The sequence below is a fragment of the Acomys russatus genome, chromosome 18 (genome assembly GCF_903995435.1).
Source record: "Acomys russatus chromosome 18, mAcoRus1.1, whole genome shotgun sequence".
In the NCBI taxonomy this organism is placed as follows: domain Eukaryota; kingdom Metazoa; phylum Chordata; class Mammalia; order Rodentia; family Muridae; genus Acomys; species Acomys russatus.
Window position 1 is genome coordinate 45,894,466 of NC_067154.1, and position 27,409 is coordinate 45,921,874.

Sequence of the window (27,409 nt, forward strand, 5' to 3'; positions counted from 1 at the left end):
ATGTTTGCTCAACTCCAATGCTAACAAAATACATAACGTTGATGATACTCTTAAGTTTTTCACTTTTTCTACTACCAATTACAATAAATCTGCTTCTCATTGTGAATTAAATAGATTAAATTCACTAAAAGACAGAAACAAACAAAAACCCCCAACAACAACCACCACCCTGGTAATGCTACCACACGGACCTCACGTCCTTACCTTCTGTGTTTCAATGTGCTTTTCTAAAATTTCCTGCTTCCTCTTTCTTACATCTTGCTGAAGTTTCAGTGCCTCCTAAAAGAATCAAAACTACCATTTGAGTATGACTACAGATAGATAAAATACAAGAAAAGGGCAGCCTTAATTAAATAATCATGGCAACAAAAGCAATATACAAAGTTCATGTCTGTAAAGCTTAGACCATGTATGCAAGCTTCAAAGATGAACCAGAGGAAACTTCCTCACAGAATAAAGGTGGAAAGAAAGAGCATTTATTGTTACACATGGAAGATCAAACCATACAGTCTTACTGTAACTAACACACACACACACCAAGTAGAAAGGGCTCTCTACACAAAAATTTTGTATGTTATACTATTTGTGCTTACCTGTTTCTTTTTCTGTGCTTCATTATTATCAACTGCAGGAGCAGAAACTAGTAAAGTTTTTTGTGCAGCCTTCAAAGCAGCTGGATTATACACCGTTTTCGTAAGGCCAGTAGATGTAGACAACACCTACCAACACAAATTCAAGTTCTTAAAAAAGAGTGTTATCAATTGTACCTTAATTTCTTAAGTCTTGCTTTCTAAGAAACTCTAACTTTAAAACATATCTGCCTAAAATTAGATGTTGAACTAAGCGTATTATATGGTTATAATAACTAAGTTATTCATGACTTGAAATGAATGGCATGAATGTGTAATACGCCCTTAAAAAAAATCCTGGTAACTTAATACCTACTAAAAACAAAAAACAAAAACAAAAACCACAACAAAACAAAGCCAAACATGTAAAACATGAAGTCAAAGCAGAAAGAAGACTGCCATTATTGTCCTTATGAATATATTAACGCCTGCCTATCTGAATAAAGAAAAAAAAAGCACAAGAAGAAACGGACTGTTATCCTTCGGTTTAGTCTGATCACTGTATTTGTAGCCACAAAATAAATGCAGCAGCCATTCTCCATTCCCTACAGGCCACTCTTCCTACCTGAAGTGATTTTAACTTCCTAAACCAAACTCAGATGCCATACAAGCCAAAGCCCTAACCACTTTTCCTTTCTTTTCAATACTTACAGATTTTTTTTCTTTTTTTTAATTGCACATGACTGCTTTATCTGCAGAAGAGGGTATCAGATTACATTATAGAGATGGTTGTGAGCCACCAACCATGTGGTTGCTGGGAATTGAACTCAGGACCTTGGAAGAGCAGGCGGTGCTCTTAACCACTGAGCCATCTCTCCAGCCCCCAGATTTTTATTCCTTAAGCCACGATATAAAAATATCATTAAATTTGCTAGGTGATATTAACTATTTAATAAAATAAAGATTTAAAAAAGAAAAGAAAAAACAAAAAGAAGCAGATGATAATATCTTCAGTCCTAACTACATTACAAAGTCCATGAAACAAAGATCTAGTCTCTCTCTTCTTTGTGACTATTGAACCTAAGACTTACTGACACACAATTATGAGACTTTGGTTAAAGTGACCTTGAAGTGGGGTAACCTCAGTGTGCTCATCTATAAAACTGGGAGGTTCATCTTGATGTATCTAAAATACAAACCGAAAGCTCTCTCCTTGAGCAGACATTACTTTTTTACTTGGTGTATCACTATACTGTTAGTATCACACTACAATCACACATGTTAATAATAAATATATTTATACATTAAACAAATGATTATAGGTTGAAGTGAAAAAGCCTTTAAAACACAAGATATAATAATAATAATAATAATAATAATAATAATAATAATAATAATAATAATAATAATAATAATAATAAATAGTAAGGTAGTACCTACAGGCTTTTTATTCCCTTCATTAGGCACCTGTCTTAGAAGAGTATCAACAGTCTATAAAAACCTAAACAAGTAACCATGAACCATGATTTTCCAGAGAAAATAGTACTTCCTCTTTAAAGTTCCTGGACTAAAAGATGATACAGACAGATAAAAGAGTATAAATAAGAAATATTACCCCCCCTTTTTTAAAAGCTACTAACATGTTAACATCTGATGTAGCATAAAAGTAGCAATCTGGAGACCACTTTCTGGTCTTTCATCATGAAATTAAAGGACAAAAAACATAGGCAACTTATTATTCTTCAAAGCATCCATGAATGTCTCAGAATCCAAATGAAATAAAAACTGTCATGCTCGCTTCACAGAGCACAACTTAAAAGGCAAAGGAAAATAATACTCTACATGTATCAAATTTTTATGGGTAATTTTCTTCAAGTTAAAAAACTGTCATTATGCTGCACACCTTTAATCCCAGCACTCAGGAGGCAGAGGCAGGTGGTTCGCTGTGAGTTCAAGGCCAGCCTGGTCTACAAAGCAAGTCCAGGACAGCCAAGGTTACACAGAGAAACCCTGTCTTGAAAAACAAACAAACAAAAAAAAAAACCAGAACAAAACAAAACAAAAAACTGTCATTATTGCCAATAAACATGAAATGCTAACTATAAAATACTTGCAGTCATTAGAATACAAAGTACAGATTTAGTTTATAGTCTAACTTCAGTGATTATTCTGGAATAAGTCTGGAGAATTTCTTTGATGTCACAAACTGCTAAGCCATGTTACACAAAGAAGAGGTTGTAACTACTGAGAAACACAAGACAGTTGAGACTTTCTTTTAAGTGTGATTATACTGTTTCTTTGCGAGAATTGCCTAATAAGTTAAAAAACTATGAATAGAATAAATCTTGGGAATCTGAGTATCATGACCCTATTTTCCAGCATCAAATATACATTGTCATAAAATAATGTTTAACCTAGATTTTTTCCTATTTCAGTGGATAAGGAACACACACCCCTTTAAACCATCTTAGCATTTCATATCAGACCAAGAAGTGCTGGCTTGACATGAGTGTCTGATAAGAAAGCACTTCCTTGTTTCTATATGCGTCATTACCACATCCATAGCCTTATCTAGTGATTTCCTTCTACAAAAATAGATCTATGATATAATATTCCACAAAGCCTCAATCTCAAGGACCCCTACTTAAACAATAAAGAAACAACAGTAAAGTACTTACAAACATAAATGTATTTACAACAAGTGGTGAAACGCAGCCTTACTTCAAGGGTGCCAAGATGTAAAATTAAAACGTGTCTTGGAAATAAAAACTGTGGGATTACAAATACTGCTTTTTATTTGAACTTCTTTAGTTCTAGCGCTTAACTACTAGAATGGTAAAGAATATCCACATTTTTCAAGACTTAAAATTTATGCAGGCTTGGTGGCATGTGCCTATAAAATCCCAGTACCTGGGAGCTGGAAGCAGTAGGATGGTACATTAAAAGCCAGCCTTAGCTGTGTATGAAACTGAAGGCCAGCAGCAGCACATGCTCAAGGCCCTGAGTCTGACGACTAGCACTCTCAATAAATTAATTAATTAATTAATTTAAAGTAAAACAGCAGAAGAAACCAACAAATACATCTAACAGGTAAGATTAAGTTACAAATTCTGAGAACATGGAGTATGGACAGAGGTCTTAACAAGTAAACACAGCATGTTTATTTTCCAATTTTTTTCATGTGCTGTAATTTCATATAGTAACATAATCTAGCTTAACTCCTAATGATATGATTCTATTCACCTATTGTCTCAACTGCTTACAAGTTTACCTTGGATTTTCTACATATATAATAATCATGTCACCCACATATATAAGCAGTTTTCTTTCTTCTTTTCTGATCTTTATTATGGTTTATTTCATTTTATCACTTTATTGGTTAGACCCTATGGGAAAAAAAAAAACTGAAAGAAAGTGACATTTTTGTCTTATTCCTGATCCTAACAGATGGGAGATATTCAGTATGTTTCACCATGAAGTTTAATGTTAGTTCTGGTGAAAAGAGTGCAAACATTCTTCATCAAGGTAAGGAAATTTTCTGTCTGCTTCTACTTTGCAGAGTGTTAAGTATTTCAATAAATGTTTTTCTTAACAGGTAGCCATGCAAGGTTTTCCTTTTCCCTTACAATACGAACATGGTCAGTCAGACAAATTACTAATGTTAAATCATCTTGAATTTCTGAGCTAAATATTTCTTGTCCCTGATGTAGTATGTATTTTACATGTCACTAGAAATTGCTACTATTTCATTTGGAGTATTTGTGCCTATGTTCAAAACAGGTGTTAGCCTATAATTCTCCTTCCTTATAGTATCCTTAGTCAGGTTTTGGTAGCAAATATAAACCCAGAAGAAGAGTGCTATGCTTTTCATCATCTCCTATGACCAAGACAAATGTCAATCATCTAAATTGGTAAGAGGTTATATTCCATCGATACATTTTTTTCTTTTAGGGTTACTTTATATGTATTAGTGGTTTTGCCTGCCTGTTATGTATATGCACCATGTGCATGTGTGGCGCCCGAAGATGTGAAAAGAGGGCATTCGACCCCATACACCCTCTCAGTTAGGATGGCCGTGAGCTACCATGTAAGTTCTGGGAGACAAGGCTGGATCCTCTACCAGAGTAACAAGTGCTCTCAACTGCTGAGAACCGCCCCAGTTCCCACAGCTTTATTTCTTATGTAAAACACTACCATCTATGCCTGCTATTAGTAAGTGTAAAAATCAAACATTTCTTGCTAAGAATGAAAAGAAAAGGTCATTCTGTTTATATATATATATATATATATAGGCTTACTATGAAGCCATCTAAGCTTTTTTTAAAATAACTATGCTCAAACTGAAATTTAATATGAAAGGATGCAGACATGTTAAAGTAAATAGCTCTAACAGATATTTAAAGCAAAAGAGAAACTCAGTTTAATTTTAAAAGTATCTGAAGAGCTATGTATATAGGAAGATCAATATGCTCAATGTTTTGACTAAGTATTTATTCAGTAAATTGCAATATTTATTTACAATACTGTTTAAGAGCACATAAATATGTACAACAATGGCCAAATGGGAAATTCTGAAGAGAAGAATAAGATTTAACGTTTTACTTATAAAATATTTTAAAGACACTTCTCAAGAATATTAAGTACTTTTAGAAACTTCACTTAACCAATAAAAAGTTACTTTTTCCAGTGTGTGTGTGTGTGTGTGTGTGTGTGTGTGTGTTTGTGTGTATGATACATCCATTCATCCATCCATCTATCTATCTATCTATCTATCTATCTATCTATCTATCTATCTGTGTGTCTGTCTTGTAAAATGACTAAATTGGCCTAATATTTGCATTGCCTCACATTTGGGTTGTGAGAACACTTAAAACTATGGTTCTTAGTTGAGGTTACCATGTTCTGAAATTACTTTACACCCATTAACCACCATCTTCATAACTTCCTCACCCTGGGTTCCTGGTAACCATCATTTACCCTGCTCCATGAGTTCAACTTTGTACTCTTCCATATATGATAAAGGAATTGAAGGAATGTATGACCTCACAGAAAAACATTTTAAACAAATATCAAAGAAAAGTGTTTACAATTCATAATCAATTTTTGCTACAGTCCCTAGTTCCCAGAAAGTGCAGCCAATCTTTTAAATAAGTACAATTTCCTTGTACTTAAAAAAAACAACCCAAGAAAGTCTTCAAGAGAACAATATTAAAGTAAAAATATATAAATAAACAAACCAAAAATGGGATAGAAAAGCTTCATAATTTTCCCAATCTTTGGATTTATAGTAGCAAAACTGTACATCAAATCAAAATTTAAAATCAAAAGGCATTAGCATCTCTAGTTTATAGTAATGGGAACTTGTTCCATGTCATCTACCAATGGCTAAATGAAAAACTAAAGTCTCTATACCACACAATTTCCCATCTAAAATATTCCAAATAAAAACATTAACTTATCATTATAAAAGGAGAGTAATATAGATCTCATATTAAAAAATACATTAAAAAATTAACATTCTATGATAAACAGTTTCTAAAACTGGTATGCTAGACACAAGGACATTTAATTGGCACTCAAGATGAAGTACCACAAAAAAGCTATAACCAGACAGAAATCAACATAGATAAAAGGAGAGTGAGCTTTTAAAAAAAAAAAGTTGAGAGCAAACAAGACTGAAACATCAGGGATTGGAAGACAATACACAAAAGGGTAGAAAAAAATAACACTGCACAGCAAAAGTAACAGAACAGTAACTGCTTGGTGGGGGGTTGAGGATGGACTGTGAAGTACACTAAGTAATTGTAGCTAATAAATTCAAATTTTCTATAACAAATAAACATTAAAAGAGTACTGATAAAAATGGCAACAAAATAAAACTTAAAGGGGAGAATGGCAAGACATCAGCTAAGATAAGGCACCCAAAACCCAGAGAACTAAAGGCAGTGGAGAAAAAGTAGTAAACTATAAATACACATACAATGCCTTTAAGGCTTTAAGACTATACTCCTGAAACAATCACTCTTAGTGGTAAGATCTAGAAATTAAAATTAACTTCTATGTGGAAAAAAATTCATTTTAGGCACTGAGATGTCCAAGAAGAAAGTCTGAGACAGACTGAGTTTCAAATTCCACCAATGCTAAAGTTTAACAAAGAAAGTAATAAATAAAATAGAACTCTAAACAACAAATGATGGCAGGTCAGCTATATGCTTGATTCACTTTTAACATGAATTTTTCAGTCTGGAAGCAACAGGGATTAGAAACAGAAGGAACACAAATCTTGTGGGGTTTCGCTATCCTTGGTCTTTCGATCATTCAATTCTAATATTCTACAGTCTCATATACTCAAGCAAACAAATCTATCAGAGTATTCCCTGGTGCCTAAGCATGAAAGCAGCATGCACCTTGCTCAGAAGATATAGGCCTTAACAGTCTGTGTTTGCCTTCTTATTTGAAAAGAAAAGTGTTGGGAAGCCTTATATGAAAAACTGTCAGCAATAAATTTAAACTGCCAGTAATAAAATAATTTATAGCAAATAAATCATAAGAATTTTATAAAAAATAATTTATATCAGTCTTCCCAGTAACAGACTTTTTGTAAGTAAATAAAGCAAAACAAACATAACCATCACCAGTCTACCACTAAATAAAAAGATGCAGAAAGATTAAGTGCACTGCCCAATTACCATGCAGTTAGTAAACAAAGAGCTCGGGATCAAAGCCAGATAGCATTCCTAGCTCATGACCCTTTCTACTACACTACCAGTTTTCAAACTAAAATGCACGAAAGAAAATGAATGTAAAAGAAAACAAAGAAGGGTGCACACAGAAATAAGAGAAGCAAGTATTAAAATGTTGATGTAAAAAAAAAACAGGGAGCTAGGCTAATATTTTTTCTTTTTCAGCAAACAGGTAGAAGAGCTACCAACACTATTAAGAAGCAGGAGTTTGGAGCTGTGAAAAAATTAAAAATGAAGATGCCACCTGGAATACATTTATGAAGCCAAGACAAACACATCATGCTATTCTTACCTTTTCAGTTGCTGAAACAGATGGCTTTGATACAAAACCCAACCTGTCCTTCACAGATAACTTAGTTACATTCTAAAAAAATTAAAATGGACATATTCAGTGTTTCCCCAAACACATATTAAGTCTGTTGGGATTTTGAACATCCTGATTCTACTAATATACACTGAGTTTGAGCATAACAGTACTAGTCACAGAAATCTGAGCCTTTAAAAAAAAAAAAATGGGAGAGAAACAAGGACAAAGAGGAAGGGAAAAGGACAAGAAAGGATAAGGAGGAAATAAGTGTGGAAAAACAAAAACAGTCTTTAAAATTACAATGTAATATCTGTCCTCAAGTAGATGGTTCCTAAAGCCCCTTCCTGGATTTTTATATTACCAAGTAAAAAGTGTACATTTTAAAATTTAAAATATAAGCCTGTATCATTAAGCTTAAAAATAAGTACCATTCATTCCTAAAGTATGTTTATAACTAAATAGCACTATAGTTAGTAATTATTTAGATATAATTTAAAAATAACAGTCCATCGATTTATATTCTGAGCCTTCATACAGTATCTCATTGTCTTACTTTATGCATCAGGAATTATCTGAAAAACTAACATGGCATCCATTACCTAAGTAGGATACTACACCCTAACCCAATTTTGCACAGCAAATCTTAAAACATCTACAGAAAAAGGAAAGCTAAATTTCTGAGACTGAGAGTATAGAAACAAGAACTGCCACTCAAGTATGGCAGTGCAAAGAGATGGCATGTGGAGAAGAGAGTGCAGTACCAGGGATGCAAAGTTCTAAGCAGGGCAAGTGAGCATTTAAACAATGTACATCAAGCAAGCATGTGGAGCCTGATGGCTTACGTCTTCCCTTCTCCAAGTTTTCTGTTCACTCTACTGCATAATTATCAGGAGAGAGAACTCTAATTAAAAGGTAACAGAAAAAAATAAACTTTAGTGTACTCAACTTTATTCTCAGAAAATTTGTTTAAATGCGTCTCCACAAAGTAAAGAGAAATCTTTCTGATAAGCATTAACTAGGAAAATGAATTTAAGAGTAAAAAGACAGTGAAAGTGGTATGGCAAACTAACCTATAGGTGGAATCAAAAATATAAATACCATATTTCTGTGTAGAATATACATTGTTAACTATAATTCTAGTTACCAAGAAAAATTAATTGATGAAGAACCTACTTGACAGAGCTGTTGATAAAAGCTGCTACTTACCTGGGGGAGGTCTGAAGTAGCACTCTGGGCTTCTGCCGGCTCAACAGTACCTGAAGGTACAGGACCCAACCGCTCTTTTACTGACTGCTTCATAACAGGTAAAATAGGCTGCTGGACTAATGGTTGTATTACCTCAAAACAAAAGAAAAAAACCACAAGCTAACTTATTAGAAAAGGAACAGGAAGCATAACCAAAATGATTTTGTGCTTATGTACCTATATAAAGAAAAGTTTAAAATGCAGTTCATCATCAAACCCAAGTTTCATTTTTTCAATATATATAAATCCTCTTTATAAGACATGAATTATAAAATTACAAAAAAATTAAATGATCATTGTTTGTTTTAACAATAAAAAACCATTCAGGTGTGATGGTACACACCTTTAATCCCAGCTCTCAGGAGGCAGAGGCAGGTGGATCTCTATGAGTTCAAGACCAGCCTGGTCTACAAAGTGAGTCCAGGACAGCCAGGACTACAAGAGAAACCCTATCTCAAAAAACCAAAACAAACAAAACAAATCAAAAGCCAGATTACTCCATAACACCTCTCAAAAAAATTAAGGAAGTATTCCTACCCCACCCCCTGCCAAGGGGAAGTAGAAGGGAAGGAAAAAAAGAATCTCTAAGAACACTGTATAGTGTAAACTTACAAAATGTATAGCCACCACTTAGTGACTGATTACTTCTCAGTAATTGTTCTAGAGGCTTTACACATACCATCTTATAACTGATTAACTTCACAAACTAATGAAGAGTAGTTTGGAGAAGAGACTTTCTTAAGCTGCTGCAGTAACAGCAGTAAAGCCAAGTGTCACATGGCTCAAAAGCCCCTGCTTCAGCACTGGTGTAAGACGCCAAGAAACATCTGACTTCCCACAATCTTCTCTCTTACCTTTGGTGAAGTAGTCTGTAACTGCTGAGTAACTCCTTCTCTGTGCCAATAAACCTTAATAAAGCGATTATTTAATACTGCTTCTGTACTGGAGATTGCTTTCTTTGCTTCCTCATATGTTGCAAACTGGATAAGGGCACCTTCAGGATCACCATTGTAGGCAACCTAAGATTTAACATATTGACAACAGCTTAGTTCTAAAGGAATTTATGGCTTTAGACAGATCTCAAGATACTGGTCCTTCCAAGTAACATCTTATCATCATTCTTACTCTATTGTTATCTGCACAACATGACAACCTAGTCACTCTTAAAGTATTCCAAAGAACCTGAGAAAGTTCTTTGTTTTCGTTTGTTTGCTTGCTTGTTTAAGGGAATAAGGGAAGCGCTTATTCTGGGGCCAGATCTGAGTGACCATGGCCTGAAAATACAGATTTAGGTTTCAACGTGGAAGCAGTTTCTTGACATGTTTTAGCGTTACAGAACAAAGAAACAAAGGTCAAAGGAAGTTATCAGTGCCAGCAGTACTGGTAAGTGGTGTGACTCTTTTAAGAAGTAAGGCCTACTGGAGCTTATGAGGTCATTTAGAAGACCTGACCCTTAAAGCTATGCTGAGTGGTTTTATGTCAACTTGACACAAATTAAAGTCATCTCAGAGAAGGACTCTCTACTTACAAAATGTCTCCATGAGATCTGGCTGCATGCAAGCCTGTAAGGCATTAAAGTGATGACTGATGGGAAAGAGCACAGTCCACTGTAGGTGGGACCCTCTCTGGGTTGGAGGTCCTGGTTCTATAAAGGAGGCTGAACAAGCCATGAAGGAGCAAGTCCATAAGCAGCACCCTGCATGGCCTCTGTATCAGCTCCTGCCTCCAGGTTCCTGGCCTGCTTCAGTTCCCATCCTGACTTCCTTCCATGAGGAACAAACCACTTTCTGATCAAGTAGCTTTGGTCATGGTGTTTCATCACAACAATAGTAATCCTAAATCAGACACAGTTCTTACGGGTCCCTGAACTCATTTTTTTTCCCAAGACAGGTGGTTTTTCTACGTAGCCTTAGCTGTCCTGGACTCTTTGTATACCAGGCTGGCCTCAAACTCACATCAATCTGCCTGCCTCCCCAAGTGCTAGGACTAAAGGCATGCGACACCGTGCCCGCTGCGTGTCACTTCATTTTAGCATCTCTTCTTTATTAAGTTAGCCCTCTTCAGGTATTTCATTACAGTAACAGATCAGATGCTAACTTCCCAATCTTAAATTCTTTAAATAATTACTAACAAAATTATTCCACAGCTCTTACCTGTAAGTTAACCAATGTTCCAAATCGACTAAAATGTTCATTGAGTTTGCTGATATTATTTAATTCTGGAGGAACTTTCCTAAGTTCAAGTTTAGTATTTTCATTTCCAAACTGAACCTTCTTCTGGAAACCTGGGCTGTTTGTCCTATTAAAATTTGGTCTGTAAGCAAAAATCAAGTTGATCAATATATTTTTAAGTCCTGATTCCCACTACAAAGGAATACAATTTTACATGTAAAATGGATGTTTTTAACTTAATCAATTTTTCTCCAAAACCGAAAGTGCTAGCTAATAAAGAAAAAGTTTTCTTTCAAGCAGTTTGCAAATTAGTGATAGTATATTCTATGGACGTCACCGGAGAAGGTTTACCATATCCCTTTTTATTTCTACACTTTTCATTTTCTGTTAATTATTTTTAATCAAAAAAGGTACTTCTACCTGCATTCAGTCAAAATGTACATTCAAATCTTGTTCTCTTCTGCAAATCAGCTTACTGAAAGGTGTTTCATTTTAAGATTTTTGTTTGTTTTTTGTTTTTGTTTTTGGTTTGGTTTTGGTTTTGGTTTTTCGAGACAGGGTTTCTCTGTGTAGCCTTGGCCATCCTGGACTCACTTTGTAGACCAGGCTGGCCTCGAACTCACAGCGATACGCCTGCCTCTGCCTCCCGAGTGCTGGGATTAAAGGCGTGTGCCACCACGCCCAGCTAATTTTAATTTTTGATATAAAGATGACACCTCAACCTATTATCAGTTTTGGGGTTTGTTGTTGCTGTTTTGTTTTTGGTTTTTTCGAGACAGGGTTTCTCTGTGTAGTCCTGGCTGACCCAGAACTCACTCTGTAGACCAGGCTGGCCTCGAACTCAGAGATCCACCTGCCTCTGCCTCCCAAGTGTTGGGATTAGAGGCATGTACCACCACGCCTTTTAATTAGATAATTAAAAAGAATTATCTAAAATACACGATTGTTTTTGGTACATTTTTAAAAAATAATACTTTAAATCACGGATTTAATTTTTAAAAACCAGATATACAAACTACTCCTTCTAAGCTATTTTAAGAGTAGCCCTGGGGCTGGAGAGATGGCTCAGTGGATAAAGAGCACCAGCTTCTGAGTTCAATTCCCAGAAACCACATGGTAGTTTACAACCATCTATACTGTGATCTGATGCCCTCTTCTGGCCTGCAGTTATACATACAGCTAAAGTACTCATATACATTAAACAAATAAGTACATCTTTAAAAAAAAAAAAAAAAGCAGAAGCCCTAATCTCCCTTCATACATGAAAATGTATAAATGTGCTGTCACATCATCCAATATTCTGACTTACTTCCTTTCTCCAAAGTTCTTCCTGACCTACTTAGTGCCTCTTCAGCCTCTCTCCCCACAAAAGCCCTTGCGGGCCCTAACAGGAAGTACCTACATACTGAAGCCTCAATCTAGATTGTCTACATCCTTTTCTCCTAATGGTGCAGGGCTCATAACTACCCTGCCCACAACTGCCATTCAGTAGCACATCCAGCATGTATACGGGGCTGTTTCTTTTACAGGTGGAAGGAGAAAGAAGAAATTTTGTATCCTCCATTATCACACCATTTTTATAAGAAAAAAGCTTTGTAGTGCCAAACCAAACTCACAAATTCTAGAAAACAGATTAGCAGAGAAAAGATTACAAGGTCATAAAATATAGCAATAATCTATGTTCAACAAAATTCTTCAATATTCCGTCAGCTTACTTATCAAACCATGTCTTCTTTGTAGAAACTCCAGACTCCCCAGGCCCAATGGTTCTTTTCCTCGATTCCGAGTCCACTACTATCCTCATGCTGCTTTTGTTAGGAGGCTTTTCTGTGCCAAGAGAAAGAAAGGTGTACGTTAGCATTCTTGTGTTTGTCTCAGCTACTTTCTTAAATTCCTATGAAAATGTTCAGGTTTTCTATCAAAATGAATATATTTTATAAGCAAAGGGGCTAAATATATACATTCAAATACAGTAGTCCAGGGGAAATTTAGTTTACTTCACATATTTTTTTTTTTTTTTTTGCTTGAGGCCAGCCTGGTCTACAAAGCAGGTACAACACAGCCAAGGATACACGGAGAAACCTTGTCTTCAAAAACAAAAAAACAAAAACAAAAGAACATCTGGTGCCTTGGCTCATTCTAAACTTTAGTTTTTAATAATTTAGCTAAAGAAAAAGTCTGTCTGTCCTAGAATGTAAAAGATGAGTCAATTACTAGCCCATATTTCCTTTTGCTTACTAAATATATGTATCAAGTTTTAAGATGTCACGTGTACAAAAAACTGCAGAGCTAAAGTTTTAGATAATTTCATCATGCAAAGTAAGACAGTCTAAGAATTCTATAGTTACTCTCAGAGGTGATTCTCAACCTTCTTAACACTGCAACATTTCCTATGTTATAGTGACCCCCAACCATTTAAAATTATTTTTGTTGCTACTTCATAACTGTAATTTTTCTACTGTTATGAATATTTTTGGAAATAGAGGTTTGTCAAAGGGGTTGTGACCCACAGGTTGAAAATCACTGGTTTAAGTAAACTAGTAAGACTACAAATGACAGAAAACATAAGAAACAAACAAGTTACCTGAGAAATGCGTAATTTGGGAATATTTCATAAATATGGAACACATGGCAAACTAGAGAACCAAGTGAGGAAACCACTATCTCTTCCGTATGTTTTCCTCTTTTCTAGTTCTTTGTTTGTTTTGCTAGAGATCCGCTCAGGCCCTTGTGCATGATAAGCAAGCATTTTACTACTGAACTACACCTAACCTACTTTCCCATTATTAACATTGTGAAAATAAGAGAAGATTGGTCATAATACCTCTGGGTGGTAAATCCATGTCCCCTGATGTTAGTCCTATCAAGTTAGGCCTTTGTGCATGCACTCTGTGTCTATACATAGGTCTGGAAGTATTTGTTATGCTTGGGGCTTCAGGATTGTAGCCATCTGTATCATATGTATCTGGTAACACAAAAACTGTAATTAAACAACAATTATAAAAAATATTTTGGTAACTTTTAAACACTGATAATAGAAAAAGTAAACATAATTTATCATTAATAGACAACATACAACTGATGTGTTTTAAATATATGGTAGTTCTATAAAAACAAAAAACATTTCCAGTAGAAGTCTTCCAAAAGATCCTAATGGGGGACTTAATATTAATTCATCAAGTCTACCTTGCACTATGTAATTTCAGTGAGAAATTTTGTCTCATATTTCTAACTCACTTTAAGCTGCATTACATTATAAATTTAGAGGAGACCCAAACTGCACCTGCAGTAAAAAGAGAGGGTGGAGCAGGAGGAGGCTGGTGATGAATACCGGTTGTTACTACAGTAGGAACAGAGCTGGTTGCCGAGTTGGGTGGTGCATCCATGCCAGATGGCTGCAAAGGAGGGAGTGGAGGAGGTGGTCCTGTTAAAACCAAAGAATAAGAGATATCATCTGAAAGCAAACAAATGAAATAAATTATTATACATATAAACCTGATACTACTTTAATCAAGCTAAACAAGCTCTTACAAGTAAATCAGCTTTTTAATGGTATATATTCTCTTTAAACTATTACAATACAGGTTGGCTATAAACTGTAAAGGACTAATGGTAAGGGAATTATTAACATAATGTATGTAAGTCACAGGCTTTTAGATATCACAGTAACTAGTTTATCAAAGGCTGAATCTTGTATGATATTCCAAAGGGGAGTAAGTACACTTGGTTTCTACCAGGCATGTATGGGCCTACTTTACAAAGAAAAATAAGTTTGTTAACAAATATGGACGTGAAATATTAGTTTCATAAAAAGACTGTAACTGAGAAAATAATAAATACTAGAAAACAAATTTATCTACTGACCTGTGACAGGTGGCAGACTGGGTGGTAATGGGCCTGGAGGTGGCACAGGTGGTCTAAGATTCACAGGTGGGGGTGTAAGAATTGGAGGAGGTGGAGGCAGCCCAGGAGGAGGTGGACCTTCCACAACAGGCGGTTGTGCTGGGAAAGGCAGCATGCCAGGCAGATTCACATCTTCCACCACTACTGGGTCACTTCCATGATCAAAAGGACACATGTCTCCTCTCATACAAAACCCCTTTTCTGTAAGTAAAGGATCATTAGAATTAACTGCAAACACTCTGGAAATATAAACTATCTCTGAGCTAACAAATGATATCTAAAATAACAGTATTTTTAGTACTGGGCATAATTATAATTTACATTTTTAATAGAGCTCTCTTCATTCCTAATAATATAAGCAATTATCAACTAATATGCTTATCATATACAATAAAAAATTTAAATATGCATACTCATTAAGTAAAATAATACAAACTTACATATAACTTTTGGCAAATATGTATCATTAGATAAAGCACCAGTTACTTAGTCTCCTTTAACACTAAAACCACACTACAAGTATGATGTCAGTATTAAATAATCTTCTATAGTAAATCCTTAAAAAGTCTTTGCTTCTCTCTGAAAATTATTACATGGGTCCTACATATATTCCAATAATCACTGGTTTCTAAAGAATGATTTGATCAAAAATGTTTAAGTGAGAAGATTCCTTGAAAAGTTAACTCAGATGGTATTGACTCTTTTTTGGCAAACTCCAACACTATTATAAATACAATCTAAATTGTCAATACCAGTGAAGTAATGGGAGATGACATTGTGGAATTCATACTGTGATAAAGACTAACCTGTCCTTTCTAACATCGTAGATAATGCCTTTTGAATAATCACACAATCTAAACAAAAAATGTGGGCAGAAACTTGTACAAAATATGTATGCACAAAATGAATAAATACAAACTAAATTACGTAAAAATACAAAACAATAAATCATAAAACAGTTGAGTGGCTTACCATCATAATCTCTACACCGTTTCTTTGGCATTGGTGGCCTTACGTAAGAGTTGTGATCTACTTGGTCTTCATGAAATTCAGACCAGCTTTCGGTAGTGTTATTACCATGATGAGTAGGAGCAATTACGGTAATGGTGCTGCTCAAAGTAGGCACAGGATAGTGGCCAGATGAAATATTAGATACTGAAGAGACTGGTGTATAATTATTTTCCAATGGATCTGTCCTATCCAGATCATATTTAGGTTTCACGAGGTCCCTTTCTGAAATAAAATATAAATAACTTGTAAAATTATATTCTTAAAAAAAAAAAAAAAAAATCCCAGGTCTAAAAACACAGTTTTAAACATAGGAAACAGTTCAAACTTTACACAAATGTTCTCCTTTTAAAAGTTACTTAATAGCTCACTGATCAAAGTGCAGAAAGTGACTGTGAAGTGCTCAGTCCTCCAGAGAACAAGTTATATCACAGCTTTTCCCCCAAAATGTGCAACAATGTTTGAAGAGGAGACAGAAAGATTTTAAAAGGCAAAATTCAAGATTATTAAGAGCCAGAAATAAAGGAAGACTACTGATACAAAACAATGTCTTCTGGGCTTGTTAAGGACTTTTCGTTCATGAACTCACAGCCAATGAGGCTGCCTGCAAACCAAGCCAGTCAGCATTCCAGCGCGGAGGAGGCAGGGACTCTGCAGGAGGCCCCACTCTTACCTCAGGAGCTCTGGGCTGCTGACAGCTGCATGGAAAGGGAGAGTCAGTGTGTTTCAGTAGTATGGCCCATGGGAAGCTGCTGTGCTGTGCTACAGGGGATGAGGACCTAGACTCGTATCCATACATCACTTGGTCTATAGTGAGCTCCAGGACAGCTAGAACTACATAGTGAGACCATGTCTCCAACAAAAGCATAAAAGCAAGCCGGGCGTGGTGGTGCACGCCTTTAATCCCAACACTCGGGAGGCAGAGGCAGGCGGATCGCTGTGAGTTCGAGGCCAGTCTGGTCTACAAAGCGAGTCCAGGACAGCCAAGGCTACACAGAGAAACCCTGTCTCGAAAAACCAAAAAAAAAAAAAAAAAAAAAAAAAAAGAAAGCATAAAAGCATTAATTAATTAATTAATTAATTAATTTTTTGAAAAGCATTCACCACAGAAGCCAAGCATGGAAATTGCCTTTTTTGGGAGGAGGGGTGGGGCTGAGGAGCATGCCTTTCCAGTACTCAGGAGGCAAAAGCATGCAAATCTCTGGATGTTTGAGGATAGTCTGGTGTATATCGTCAGTTCTACGCCACCAGGGCTACACAGTGAGAACCTGTCTCCAAAAGAAAGAAAAGCATTCTCAAAAGTCACAGTAAGAAGGGTAAAAGACAGTACAGTAAGCAGCACAGAAGGCCTCAGGTCAGTAGTAGACACATAGATTACCCACCCCTGCTCCGTGTTCGGCTCCTGCTCCGCGTCCTGCTTCTGTCTCTGTCCCTGTCACGAAGCCTCTCTTTACTCCAGCTTCGACTCCGACTCCGGCTGTAGCTGCGACTTCTCCCTCGTCTTCTGTTATAGCGGTCTCTGTAGGAATCTCTTCGAGGAGGGTTTCGATCATAATCTCTTTTTCGAGAACGATCATCTTTTTTCCTCTCATCACGGCTTCTAAAGCATATCATCACTTTATGTGAACAATGCTGAGGTAAATGCAAGGGGGAAAGGCTCTCCAAATATTTGAGCTGTGTCATTATCATAATATAAAGGCAACTCCCAAAACTGAAAAGCCTTGAGTTTACTATACTTATTCTAAAAGTTTTAAAAAGAAAAATCAAACTTATTTCCTAATTCTTAGTCTTATGTTCAATATCTATACAATTATGTACATCTCCATGTCTTATATCACAAATAGTCTATATACAGAGTCACATTTGCATGTATCACCTGCATGATACACTGAACAGTTTTGGAACCAAAATTCAATCACACTAAATGGAAACTTCAAGCTCCCACCCTACCCCTAAAAGCCCAACATTTGCCTTATTGTTTTTATTTGGTTTAGTTTGGTTTTTCAAGACAGGGTTTCTCGGTAGCCTTGACTGTCCTAGAACTCGCTCTGTAGATCAGGCTGGCCTCAAACTCAAAAGATCCACCTGCCCCTCTTTGCCTCTTGTGCAGTGGGATTAAAGGCATGTCCCATAACTGCCTGGCTTCATTTGTCTTACTGTTTAACATAGATACTGCTATTATCTGAGACAGTCTTAGTGTATAATCCAGACTGGCCTTCCAAAGAGATCCACTGCCTCTGCCTCCTAGGGGCTGGGATTAAAATGGCTGCCACCATACCCAGCTCTATTTTAACTATTACTATCATACACGTATTATTATACACTGTGTTTTTTTATTATAAACATGTACATATGTTTACCATATTCTAAGGTAGGGGAATTATCCTTAACCTCCTTTTCTCAGTTGGATATGGGCATTATTCTGTCCCCCATCCCCACACCAAACATTCCTTCTAGAATCATTATTTGGAGTGATAACCCTTTATATCCCCAATACTTTGTCCTTATATATAAACGACATACTCCGTGATGTAATAATGTTTCTTGATAAGTTATTAAAAGAAAAGCCCAAAATAAAATCTCTTATTAAAAGGCACTGGATCTGAAGTTAGGAAAAGCAACAACAATAGTTCTCAGCTTCAGTCCCAGCAAAGGGCCTGGTTATATTTCCCTGGACCAGTAAGGGAGGACCAGTGCTGGGCTAAGCCTGCGATGTGATCCTGGCACTCTGGAGGCGGAGGCAGGATTTGTGCTGAGTTATATGCTATCTAACTGGCAAGGTTCCGTCTCCAAACAACCCAAAAGAATAAAGAAAATATAAATACTACTTGGTCCCATGGGAAACATAGTCAGTTGAAATAATAGAAAACAAAATCTTTACAAATGATTCAACAAATCACCTATTGTCTCTGTATCGGGAGCTTGACTGGGGAGGACTGTGATTCAGCCTTCTGGAAAATTTCTTCTCTCGTTCTTCCTCCTTTGTGAGCTTATATTAAAAAAAGAAAAAAAATTTGAGCAACTTTACCCAAAGGAATTCTTCATTGTGTTACTATTCCAGTGACTTAATATTGTATTTATGTTACACAGCATATAATTATATATTATTATAAGCTTATTTATAATAATAGACACACATTATTTGTCACAAATATTCAAGCAAAATTAATATCTATACCAAATACAACCATTTAACTGTTACTGATGAAACTTAAACTGAATAATAAAGTCAGAAACCCTTACTTTAGATAATAGTGGCAAGAAGATATTTTAAGTGAATGTCTTCATTTTTGCATATGAAAGCCAATGTTATTCCTTCTTTCAAAAGTCTAATATACATGTTTGCTTCTGTTTTGTGGACTTGGTCTCACATCATAAAACAGAGAACACATTAGTACTAATTAAGTCATAAAAAAGAGTACACAAGAAAATAATTTACAAAATGAACCGGTTCTCTGTCCTTTTAGAGAATCGTGTCAGCTATATACTCTTTCCTACAGAGGGCCTCTATTCATGTTTTATAGCTACTAGCAAACAATAACAAGAATATGCCCTTAGTCGCTGCTACACTATCCAAATTACACTTCCCAAAACACTGATTCCATAGAACATTAATATGTGATTAGAAATAATTTAGAGCCGGGCGCGGTGGAGCACGCCTTTATTCCCAGCACTCGGGAGGCAGAGGCAGGCGGATTGCTGTGAGTTCGAGGCCAGCCTCGTCTACAAAGTGAGTCCAGGATGGCCAAGGCTACACAGAGAAACCCTGTCTTGAAAAACAAAAAAAAAAAAAAAAAGAAAGAATTTAGAAGTTAAACAAATTCAAGAGACTAATAATAGATTCTGTAAATATGGCAGGGCTTTGAAGACTGTGTGTTTTAAATAAGAACATAAAGAAATTCGGAAGCAGACAATGTGAATGCAGATATCTAGGTTTATGTCAGCCCTCCCAGCATTCCTCTAAGTATTAAACAATAAACAAACTGGTATAAAATGTGTGCCATATGAATTAAATAGAAACCTATGAAAAGCCTAACCTGGAAAAATAATTCTTTCAAGAATTTGTACAGCCCACCCAACAATTGTTTGTTTTTTTTCTTCCTACTCACTTCAAATTCTCTTGCCAATCCATACAAAAGCCTACTACTGATGCAGTTTTATTTAAGACTTGGACTCATTATAGAGCTAACACTGGCCTGAAACTTCAAACCCTTGTATCTCAGCCTCAATGGCTGGTATTATAAGTCTAAGGACATCCAGATCTCCTGGTGGATTTTCCCTCTTCTATTTGCCATAATATACTCTTTCAAGTAAAATATGTTGTAATATCCCATCCTATAAACATACACAGCAACATATTACACACACACACACACACACACACCATACCTTAATACATGCCCAAACAGAAACTTAGAGCTTCCATATGGCATTTTGATAATTCTAAGAGCTCATTACAAAAGCCTTCCACAACTGGTCAAGAAGACTGTAACAAAGGCTTACACTAGGCTTAGGCCTTTGTAATCATCATGCACTAAGACAAGGGCCCAGAGTTGACTCGGAGGTTTTGGGAATTAAAATATAATTTAAAGCTAGATATAGAAACATGTGCCTATACTTTGAGATATTCCAGAAGCTGACCCAGATCTTCACTTTCTTTCTCTCTCTCTCTCTCTCTCTTTCTCTCTCTCTCTCTCTCTCTCTCTCTCTCTCTCTCTCTCTCTCTCTCCATATGTATACATAAATATTTATGAATGGGGACATTTAAGTATACACACACACATGAAATTAACTGCAAGCAACCCAAATGTCTATCAGTGGGCAAACTTTTAATCATCTTATGTCTCTGTGTGGGCAAAGTGATGATCAGTACAATGATGCCCTCACATTCTTTCTACTGTACTTCCAGGTGCTATAACCAGTTAAAAGTATACGTATGATCCTCTCCTGCAGATAAACCTGAATTGGATGCTGTGTGTGCACATGTGTAAAAATCTATGCACACATTCAGATACAGAGATTAAAAATAATGTTGAGGGTTATTATACATTATTATATATCTATCACTACACACTAAGCTGCATCGCTTATATAATCTGAGAACAAATTAAGAGGAAAGAAAAATACCCAGCGCATCCACTTCTCTGACAGCACAAGAACCTCCCAATAGCACCAGCACTAACATTTACTAAGAACTTGACATGTGCCAAGCAGTACACCAAACACTGCATAGACACTATGTTACACACTCCATAACCCTGTAACATTTCCACTTCACAGCTAAATAAACCTAAGCTCAGGAAATTAATGTTTTCAATAGCATAGAGTAGTTACGCAGAGAGCAAAAATTTCAGATTGCTGTGTAGGAGCTAAAGAAGTGGCTCAGTACTTAAGAGCATATACTGCTCTTGTAGAGGGTGGACCTAAGCCTGTTTCCCAGCACCATGTCAGGCAGCTCAGAGCCACCTATAGCTTCAGATTGACCATGGACACTGGCACTCACATGCCAATACACACACACACACACACACACACACACACACACGCATAATTACCACTAAAAATAATATTTTAAAGGATGGGCTGGGTCAGGTGTGGTGACACACACCTGCATGAGGTATGTGCAAGAGAATTATCAATAAACTGGAGGTCAACCTCGTCTACACTACAAGTTCTAGACAAGTTAGGAATACATAGTCCCTGTCCTAAGAAAACCAAAACCAAAATTCATTGAAACTAAAACTAGCCAAATAAAAAACCATAATAGTGTGAACGCCAGCAATTGTTTTTTCTGGCACAACCCTCCTGAGTCATCTTGATTTTTAACAAACCGAGAAAAATCTAAACGATTAAGGTTATTAAACAAATGTAAATACAGATTATAAAATGCAATTAAAAACTTCCAAAATTTTAAGTACAAAGTTATTTTTATTGCCTTGTGAAAGTCCCTGAGTTTAACTACCTCAAAAATATTTTAACTAAATCTATGATGAACAGATAGAAATAAATTCACTATCCACAGATTGTAACAGAAAAGAGTTAAAAGCAGACTCAGAATGCTAAGCCTTAGTCGAGCCTATTTGTAAGACTGGACCTCAGCTACCTTCTGAAAATGTTGGTATTTATAGTGTCCTCACCATTTCCTAATAAGAAAAGCTCGATGAACTTGTTTGTTGGTGAAAACAGTATGGTTTATGCCAACACATGCTTGTTTCTTGGGAGTCTGGAACTCTGTCCCATGTTTGATAGAAGAGGCCTACTCCAAATTAAAAACGAGCACTATTGTTCTCCCAGAGGATTAGGGTTCAATTCCCAAAACCTACATGATGGCTCACAACCAGCTGTAACTCAAGTTCCAGCAATCTGAAACTTGCTTTTGGCTTGTGTACACTAATTACACACGCTTCTGCATATACACCTGCATGCGAGAAGAGGACATCAGATCGCAGCACAGATGATTGTGAACCACCATATGATAGCTGGGAATTGAATTCAAGACCTCTGAAAAAGCAGACAGTGCTCTTAACCACTGAGTCATCTCTCCAGGCCCCAATCCTTTTTTTTTTTTTTTTTTTTTTAAATACAAAAAAGGAAGCAGCAAGTCTCTAACTTTTTCCTTACAATACACATTGCTGCTACTACCTGTTTGTAGGGAGTTGAGCACATTCCATGTGAGCCCCCCTGAGTCTAGAGTGCTTATATTTCCACCATATTTCCTCTCTTAAAACATTTTTCTTCACTAATTTTTAATTCTTTTGCATTAATAAACCATAGCCATGACTACGGTTCAGTAAGTTCAGTATGTACTCCTAGAAAAGTCCCTGAACTTAGGAACAGGTATTCAGGACACCCAATTAAAAAATGCAGAAAACTAACTGATTGTTACTTCTGTGAACTTAAGAAATATATAACACAGTATAACTAATTCTCACCTCATCTTTTTTTATGTCTTTTTCTTGGTGCTGAAGAAAGTCTACCTTCAAGCTTCCTGATGATGGCTGCTCTGGAGGAGGTAGATAACTCTTTGTATTCACAGCATCAAAAAGTTTTTCCACAAATATTTGTGTCTCTAAAAACAAAACCAAAAGATTCGCATATCAAAAGTTATTTAACAAGACCTTAATTCTCCTTATAAATCAAGCTTTTTTAATAAGTTCCACAATTCAGGATTCTAGATTCAAATGACAAAAGCATTTCAGCCAGCTGCTTCCATCCGTGACTATCTGTACCAGGTAGCAGTGTATCCGATATACAGACACAAATACTAGCTGTTATCTAGATGTGGGAAAAGTACAAGTTTGAAAACATGCCCTACACAATATTCCAAGAAGTTTCTTTAGTACTGCCCTAAATAGCCAGTCACTTTCTTAGTATATTAATCTATGTAACAAAATAAGCACAAAACACATTGAGGAAGCACGCCATATATATGATTAGGAACATGTGTACTCAACTTTGTTACAGCTAAAAGCTTTGTTATAACTAGAGGCTTAATTTCTTTAATAGTGTATACATAACTTACTCAAATAGCATTTTTTTTTAAGATTTATTTATTTAGTATGTATACAGTGCTCTGCCTGCATGTAAACCTGCAGGACAGAATAAGGCATCAGATCACAGTACAGATGGCTTGTATGCTACCATGTAGTTGCTGGGAATTGAACTCAGGACTTCTGGAAGAGCAGTCAGTGCTCTTAACCTTTGAGCCATCTCTCCAGACCTCAAACAGTATTTTTAAACCAAAGGTACTGGGGCTGGAAAGATGGGTCAGTGGTCAGGGGCACTGATTTCTCCTCCAGAGGACCCAGGTTCAAACCCAGTACCCACATCTCTAACTCCAAGATCTGACACTCTCACATAGACATACATGCAGGCAAAACACCAATGCACATAAAATGAAGGTAAATTTTACAAAACAAAATCAAAAAACCACAAAGGTATTACCTTTCTGAAGAAATACATCAAGCTGATCAATGCATAATGCCTTTAGTTCTTTTTCACTTTTGTCTTTCTTTACCAAAGCCAAAACATATTTTGCTAGGGCCGATGGATCAGCATCACAGCTAAAAAAAATAATAATGGTGGTTAATGAAACTTAGCCATAAATGATGTCATCCTATAACCGAATTAAAACTTGTAAAATATGACATATAATTAGGTAAATTAACATATTCAAAAACACTGGGCTCATGAAAGGCCCTGATAAATATATTTTTCCTTATGTTAATCTATTTTACATACTCTAGCTCTTCTTAAAAATACGTCACTGGGACTGGAGAGATGGATTAGTAATTAAGAGCACGTGTTCTTACAGTGCCCAATTCAGTTCTCAGAACTCACTTATGTCTCTAACTACAGCTCAACAGGATCCAATATCCTCCCTACTGATCTTCAAGGGCACCAGGTATGCATATGGTACCACATACACAGATGCAGACAAAAAACTCTACATATTAAATTCATATTTTTTTAAACTACCACCCACAATATATAAAGCCGCAGAAATAAAAGTCTAGAAATTGACTCAAATGTATTAGAAATTTAGATTGTATAAAATCTAAATCAGCCAAGAAAGGAACTTATGCACCGTGGTATTCAACTATCTTTAAAAACTAACTTAGATTCATAAATATCACATTAAATATGAAACTAAAAACATGTATCTACTACAGAAAAATCACTAGCATTAGAGGAAAGGGGAAAAAAAACAAGACAAGTAAGTAAATGTGCCAATATTTAACTAAAATATTCTACTCTAAAGCTCATCTTCTGACCACTATGTAACTCCTCTCCCTTTACAATAGAATGCCCAAAAACCAGATAATCAACTACTCATTTCTCTAAATTCCTATTGTTACAACCACAAACTCCTATCCATCTCCCAGCTTCTTTTCTGTAAAAGCCCTCCATAGCTTTACCTCTCTCCATAGCCTTAGTCACAACCCAAGATCGCTCCCTTAGCTCCTATCTTGCACTCTAGCCTTACAGCTTATTTTTCTTTTCTTTTCTTTCAGATTTTTTTCAAGACAGGGTTTCTCTGTGTAACAACCCTACCTATCCTAGATTAGCTTTGTAGACAAGGATGACTTTGAACTCAGGGATCCACCTGCCTGTCTCCCGAGTGCTGGAATTGTGTCCAGCCTTCCAGCTTATTTTTCAAAGACCACTATTTCGCAAAGCCTCTAAATTCCTCAGACTCCCACAATCCCTACCTTTGCTTCCTTCAAATATCCACTCAATAAAATGCTAACTAAGAAACAGACACTTAGCTTACTTACATTTAATATGAACACTTGGTACAGTAACATCTATTTAACTTATACAAACAACATAAGAAAGACTGTCTAAAAGATTCTGACAATACAAAAACTTAACAGTAGCTTTTAAATATATATGATATTAAGGGATCAAAGAACAAAGAGATTAGTTAGGGATGTGGTACATGCCTTTAATCCCTGTACTCAGGAGACAAAAGTGGCTCTCAGAGTTCCAGGTCAGCCTAAGCTATACATAGCAAGTTCCAGAACAGACCAGACTACCTAGAAAGAACCCAGTCTCAAAACAAAACCAAAACACAAAAGCTGGGGAGAAGGCTCAGTCCACAAAGTGCCTCATGAAAATAAGTGAAAGCAAAAACTGCTGCTATGGGCTAGGGGTGAAAAAGGCACTGTGTCATCTTCCTTGCTTTTTCTGTCACCTTTTTAGAGAAATTATAGTCAATACCCAGGGGTACTCAAGCACTATCATGCAGACTCTCCTAGGGCAGTGAAATGAGGGTGCAAAGACTGGGTAGCAGAGAACTATGATTCTGGCAAACTTGCCAACGGCGCATGTAATAACCCTTGAAGCCAACCCTGCAGTCCCAAGGAAACCTAAATGCACCTCTAACAAAGGGCCTGACTGCAATCCCATGAGAGACAGATGTATCCAACTAACCTAACCCCATATTCCTGACCTATAAAAACTGAGATCTTTATAAATGCTTTGTTCCTTAATCCCTGGGTAACTGTTTACCCAATAACTATACATCAGTTTTCTCATAAAACTACTTTCATTTTTAACAAAGGCTTGAAGTTGGTTATAATCTAAACGGAACAGGGTGCATTTTAATGGTACATGAGAAACTTTATGAAAACTTCCTTCAAAACGTACTTTGGGCTAGAGAAATGGCTTGGAGGTTAAGAGCACTGCCTATTCCTCCACAGGTCACAAGAGTCATTCCTATCACCCACATGATGGCTGAATTCTTACAATGATTATTAAAACTGAGTGCAAGCATACTTCACGACTGGGAAAAGGACAGCCGACTACGCTAGGAGAGCCCAACGTTAAGAACCGAAGGTGGAAAAATGGTTGACACCAAAGAAAGATTCCAGTGAGATGGAGTAAAATGAATATAAAACATTTGAATTTCCCATGAGATTAATAGCTTCAGTGCCTTTTGACAATTACCTAGATTAATATAGCCATTCACAAAATTACTTAAAAGACTAAAAGTAAAACTTCATCAATATTGAGCATGCGTGGTGGCGCACATCTTTAATCCCAGCATTCAGGGAGGCAGAGAGAGGCAGGTGAATCACTGTAAATTCGAGACCAGCCTGGTCTACAAAGTGAGTCCAGGACAGCCAATGCTACACAGAGAAACTCTGTCTGGAAAAACGAAGCAAAAAAACAAAAATGTCATCAATATGTAAATATACCTTAGTACAACTAATAATGTTTTTACTGTTTATAATAGTGAAGTTGAAAATGTCCAGCTTTCTGTCACTCTTTAAAAACATAGGACGATGGACCATGAGAAGGTTCAGCGTGTAAAGGCAACTCAAACAAGTGGTATTTTGACTGCCACATGCACACGAAGGCAAACGTGCCCATTACACATATACACAAAAATAAACATTTTGAAAAATTTTAAAAGAAAGCATAGGAGTAGCTATTAAGAGTCTTAGGCTCAAAGCCGGGCGTGGTGGTGCACGCCTTTAATCCCAGCGCTCGGGAGGCAGAGGTAGGCGGGTCGCTGTGAGTTTGAGGCCAGCCTGGTCTACAAAGCGAGTCCAGGATGGCCAAGGCTACACAGAGAAACCCTGTCTCGAAAAACCAAAAAAAAAAAGTCTTAGGCTCTTTTATATAGGTAAGAAGGAAACTGTATATAGCAAAATATTTGTACTGAGCTGGGCATGGTTAGCACACACCTGTGATCCCAGCACTCAGGGAGGCAAAGACAGTGAGTTCGAGGTCAGTCTGATCTACAAAGTGATTTCAGGATAGCCAAGGCTACATATGTTCCCACCGCCCTACCCAACCATCATACCTGGCATTTGCTTTTGTATGATGTAAGTTTGCATATGTATGAGTGTGGTTATGTGAAAGCCAGGGGGTCAGTATTGGGTATCATCTCTGATCACACTCCATCTTTTTTTTTTTTTTTACTTTTACTATTTTGTGGTATTTACTTTTACT

At 36.4% G+C, this 27,409-nt stretch overlaps 1 protein-coding gene across 7 annotated transcripts in view; it reads right to left on the reverse strand.

Annotated features, from left to right (window-relative positions):
- Rbm26 (RNA binding motif protein 26) overlaps positions 1-27,409 on the reverse strand; it is a 69,562-nt gene that overhangs the window by 25,849 nt on the left and 16,304 nt on the right. For 3 of the 7 annotated variants that reach the window (XM_051160942.1, XM_051160941.1, XM_051160939.1), the window contains exons 2-16: positions 23,891-24,009; positions 22,879-23,015; positions 18,847-18,935; positions 17,329-17,546; positions 15,911-16,171; positions 14,900-15,139; positions 14,319-14,459; positions 13,860-14,015; positions 12,751-12,862; positions 11,018-11,177; positions 9,719-9,883; positions 8,826-8,957; positions 7,605-7,676; positions 594-719; positions 205-279 (exon numbers count right to left, since the gene is read on the reverse strand). In XM_051160942.1, the coding sequence (XP_051016899.1) occupies positions 205-279; positions 594-719; positions 7,605-7,676; positions 8,826-8,957; positions 9,719-9,883; positions 11,018-11,177; positions 12,751-12,862; positions 13,860-14,015; positions 14,319-14,459; positions 14,900-15,139; positions 15,911-16,171; positions 17,329-17,546; positions 18,847-18,935; positions 22,879-23,015; positions 23,891-24,009 (2,203 nt within the window). The remainder of the gene's footprint in view (positions 1-204; positions 280-593; positions 720-7,604; positions 7,677-8,825; positions 8,958-9,718; positions 9,884-11,017; positions 11,178-12,750; positions 12,863-13,859; positions 14,016-14,318; positions 14,460-14,899; positions 15,140-15,910; positions 16,172-17,328; positions 17,547-18,846; positions 18,936-22,878; positions 23,016-23,890; positions 24,010-27,409) is intronic. The other 4 variants (XM_051160944.1, XM_051160940.1, XM_051160945.1 and 1 more) reach the window with 3 other exon arrangements.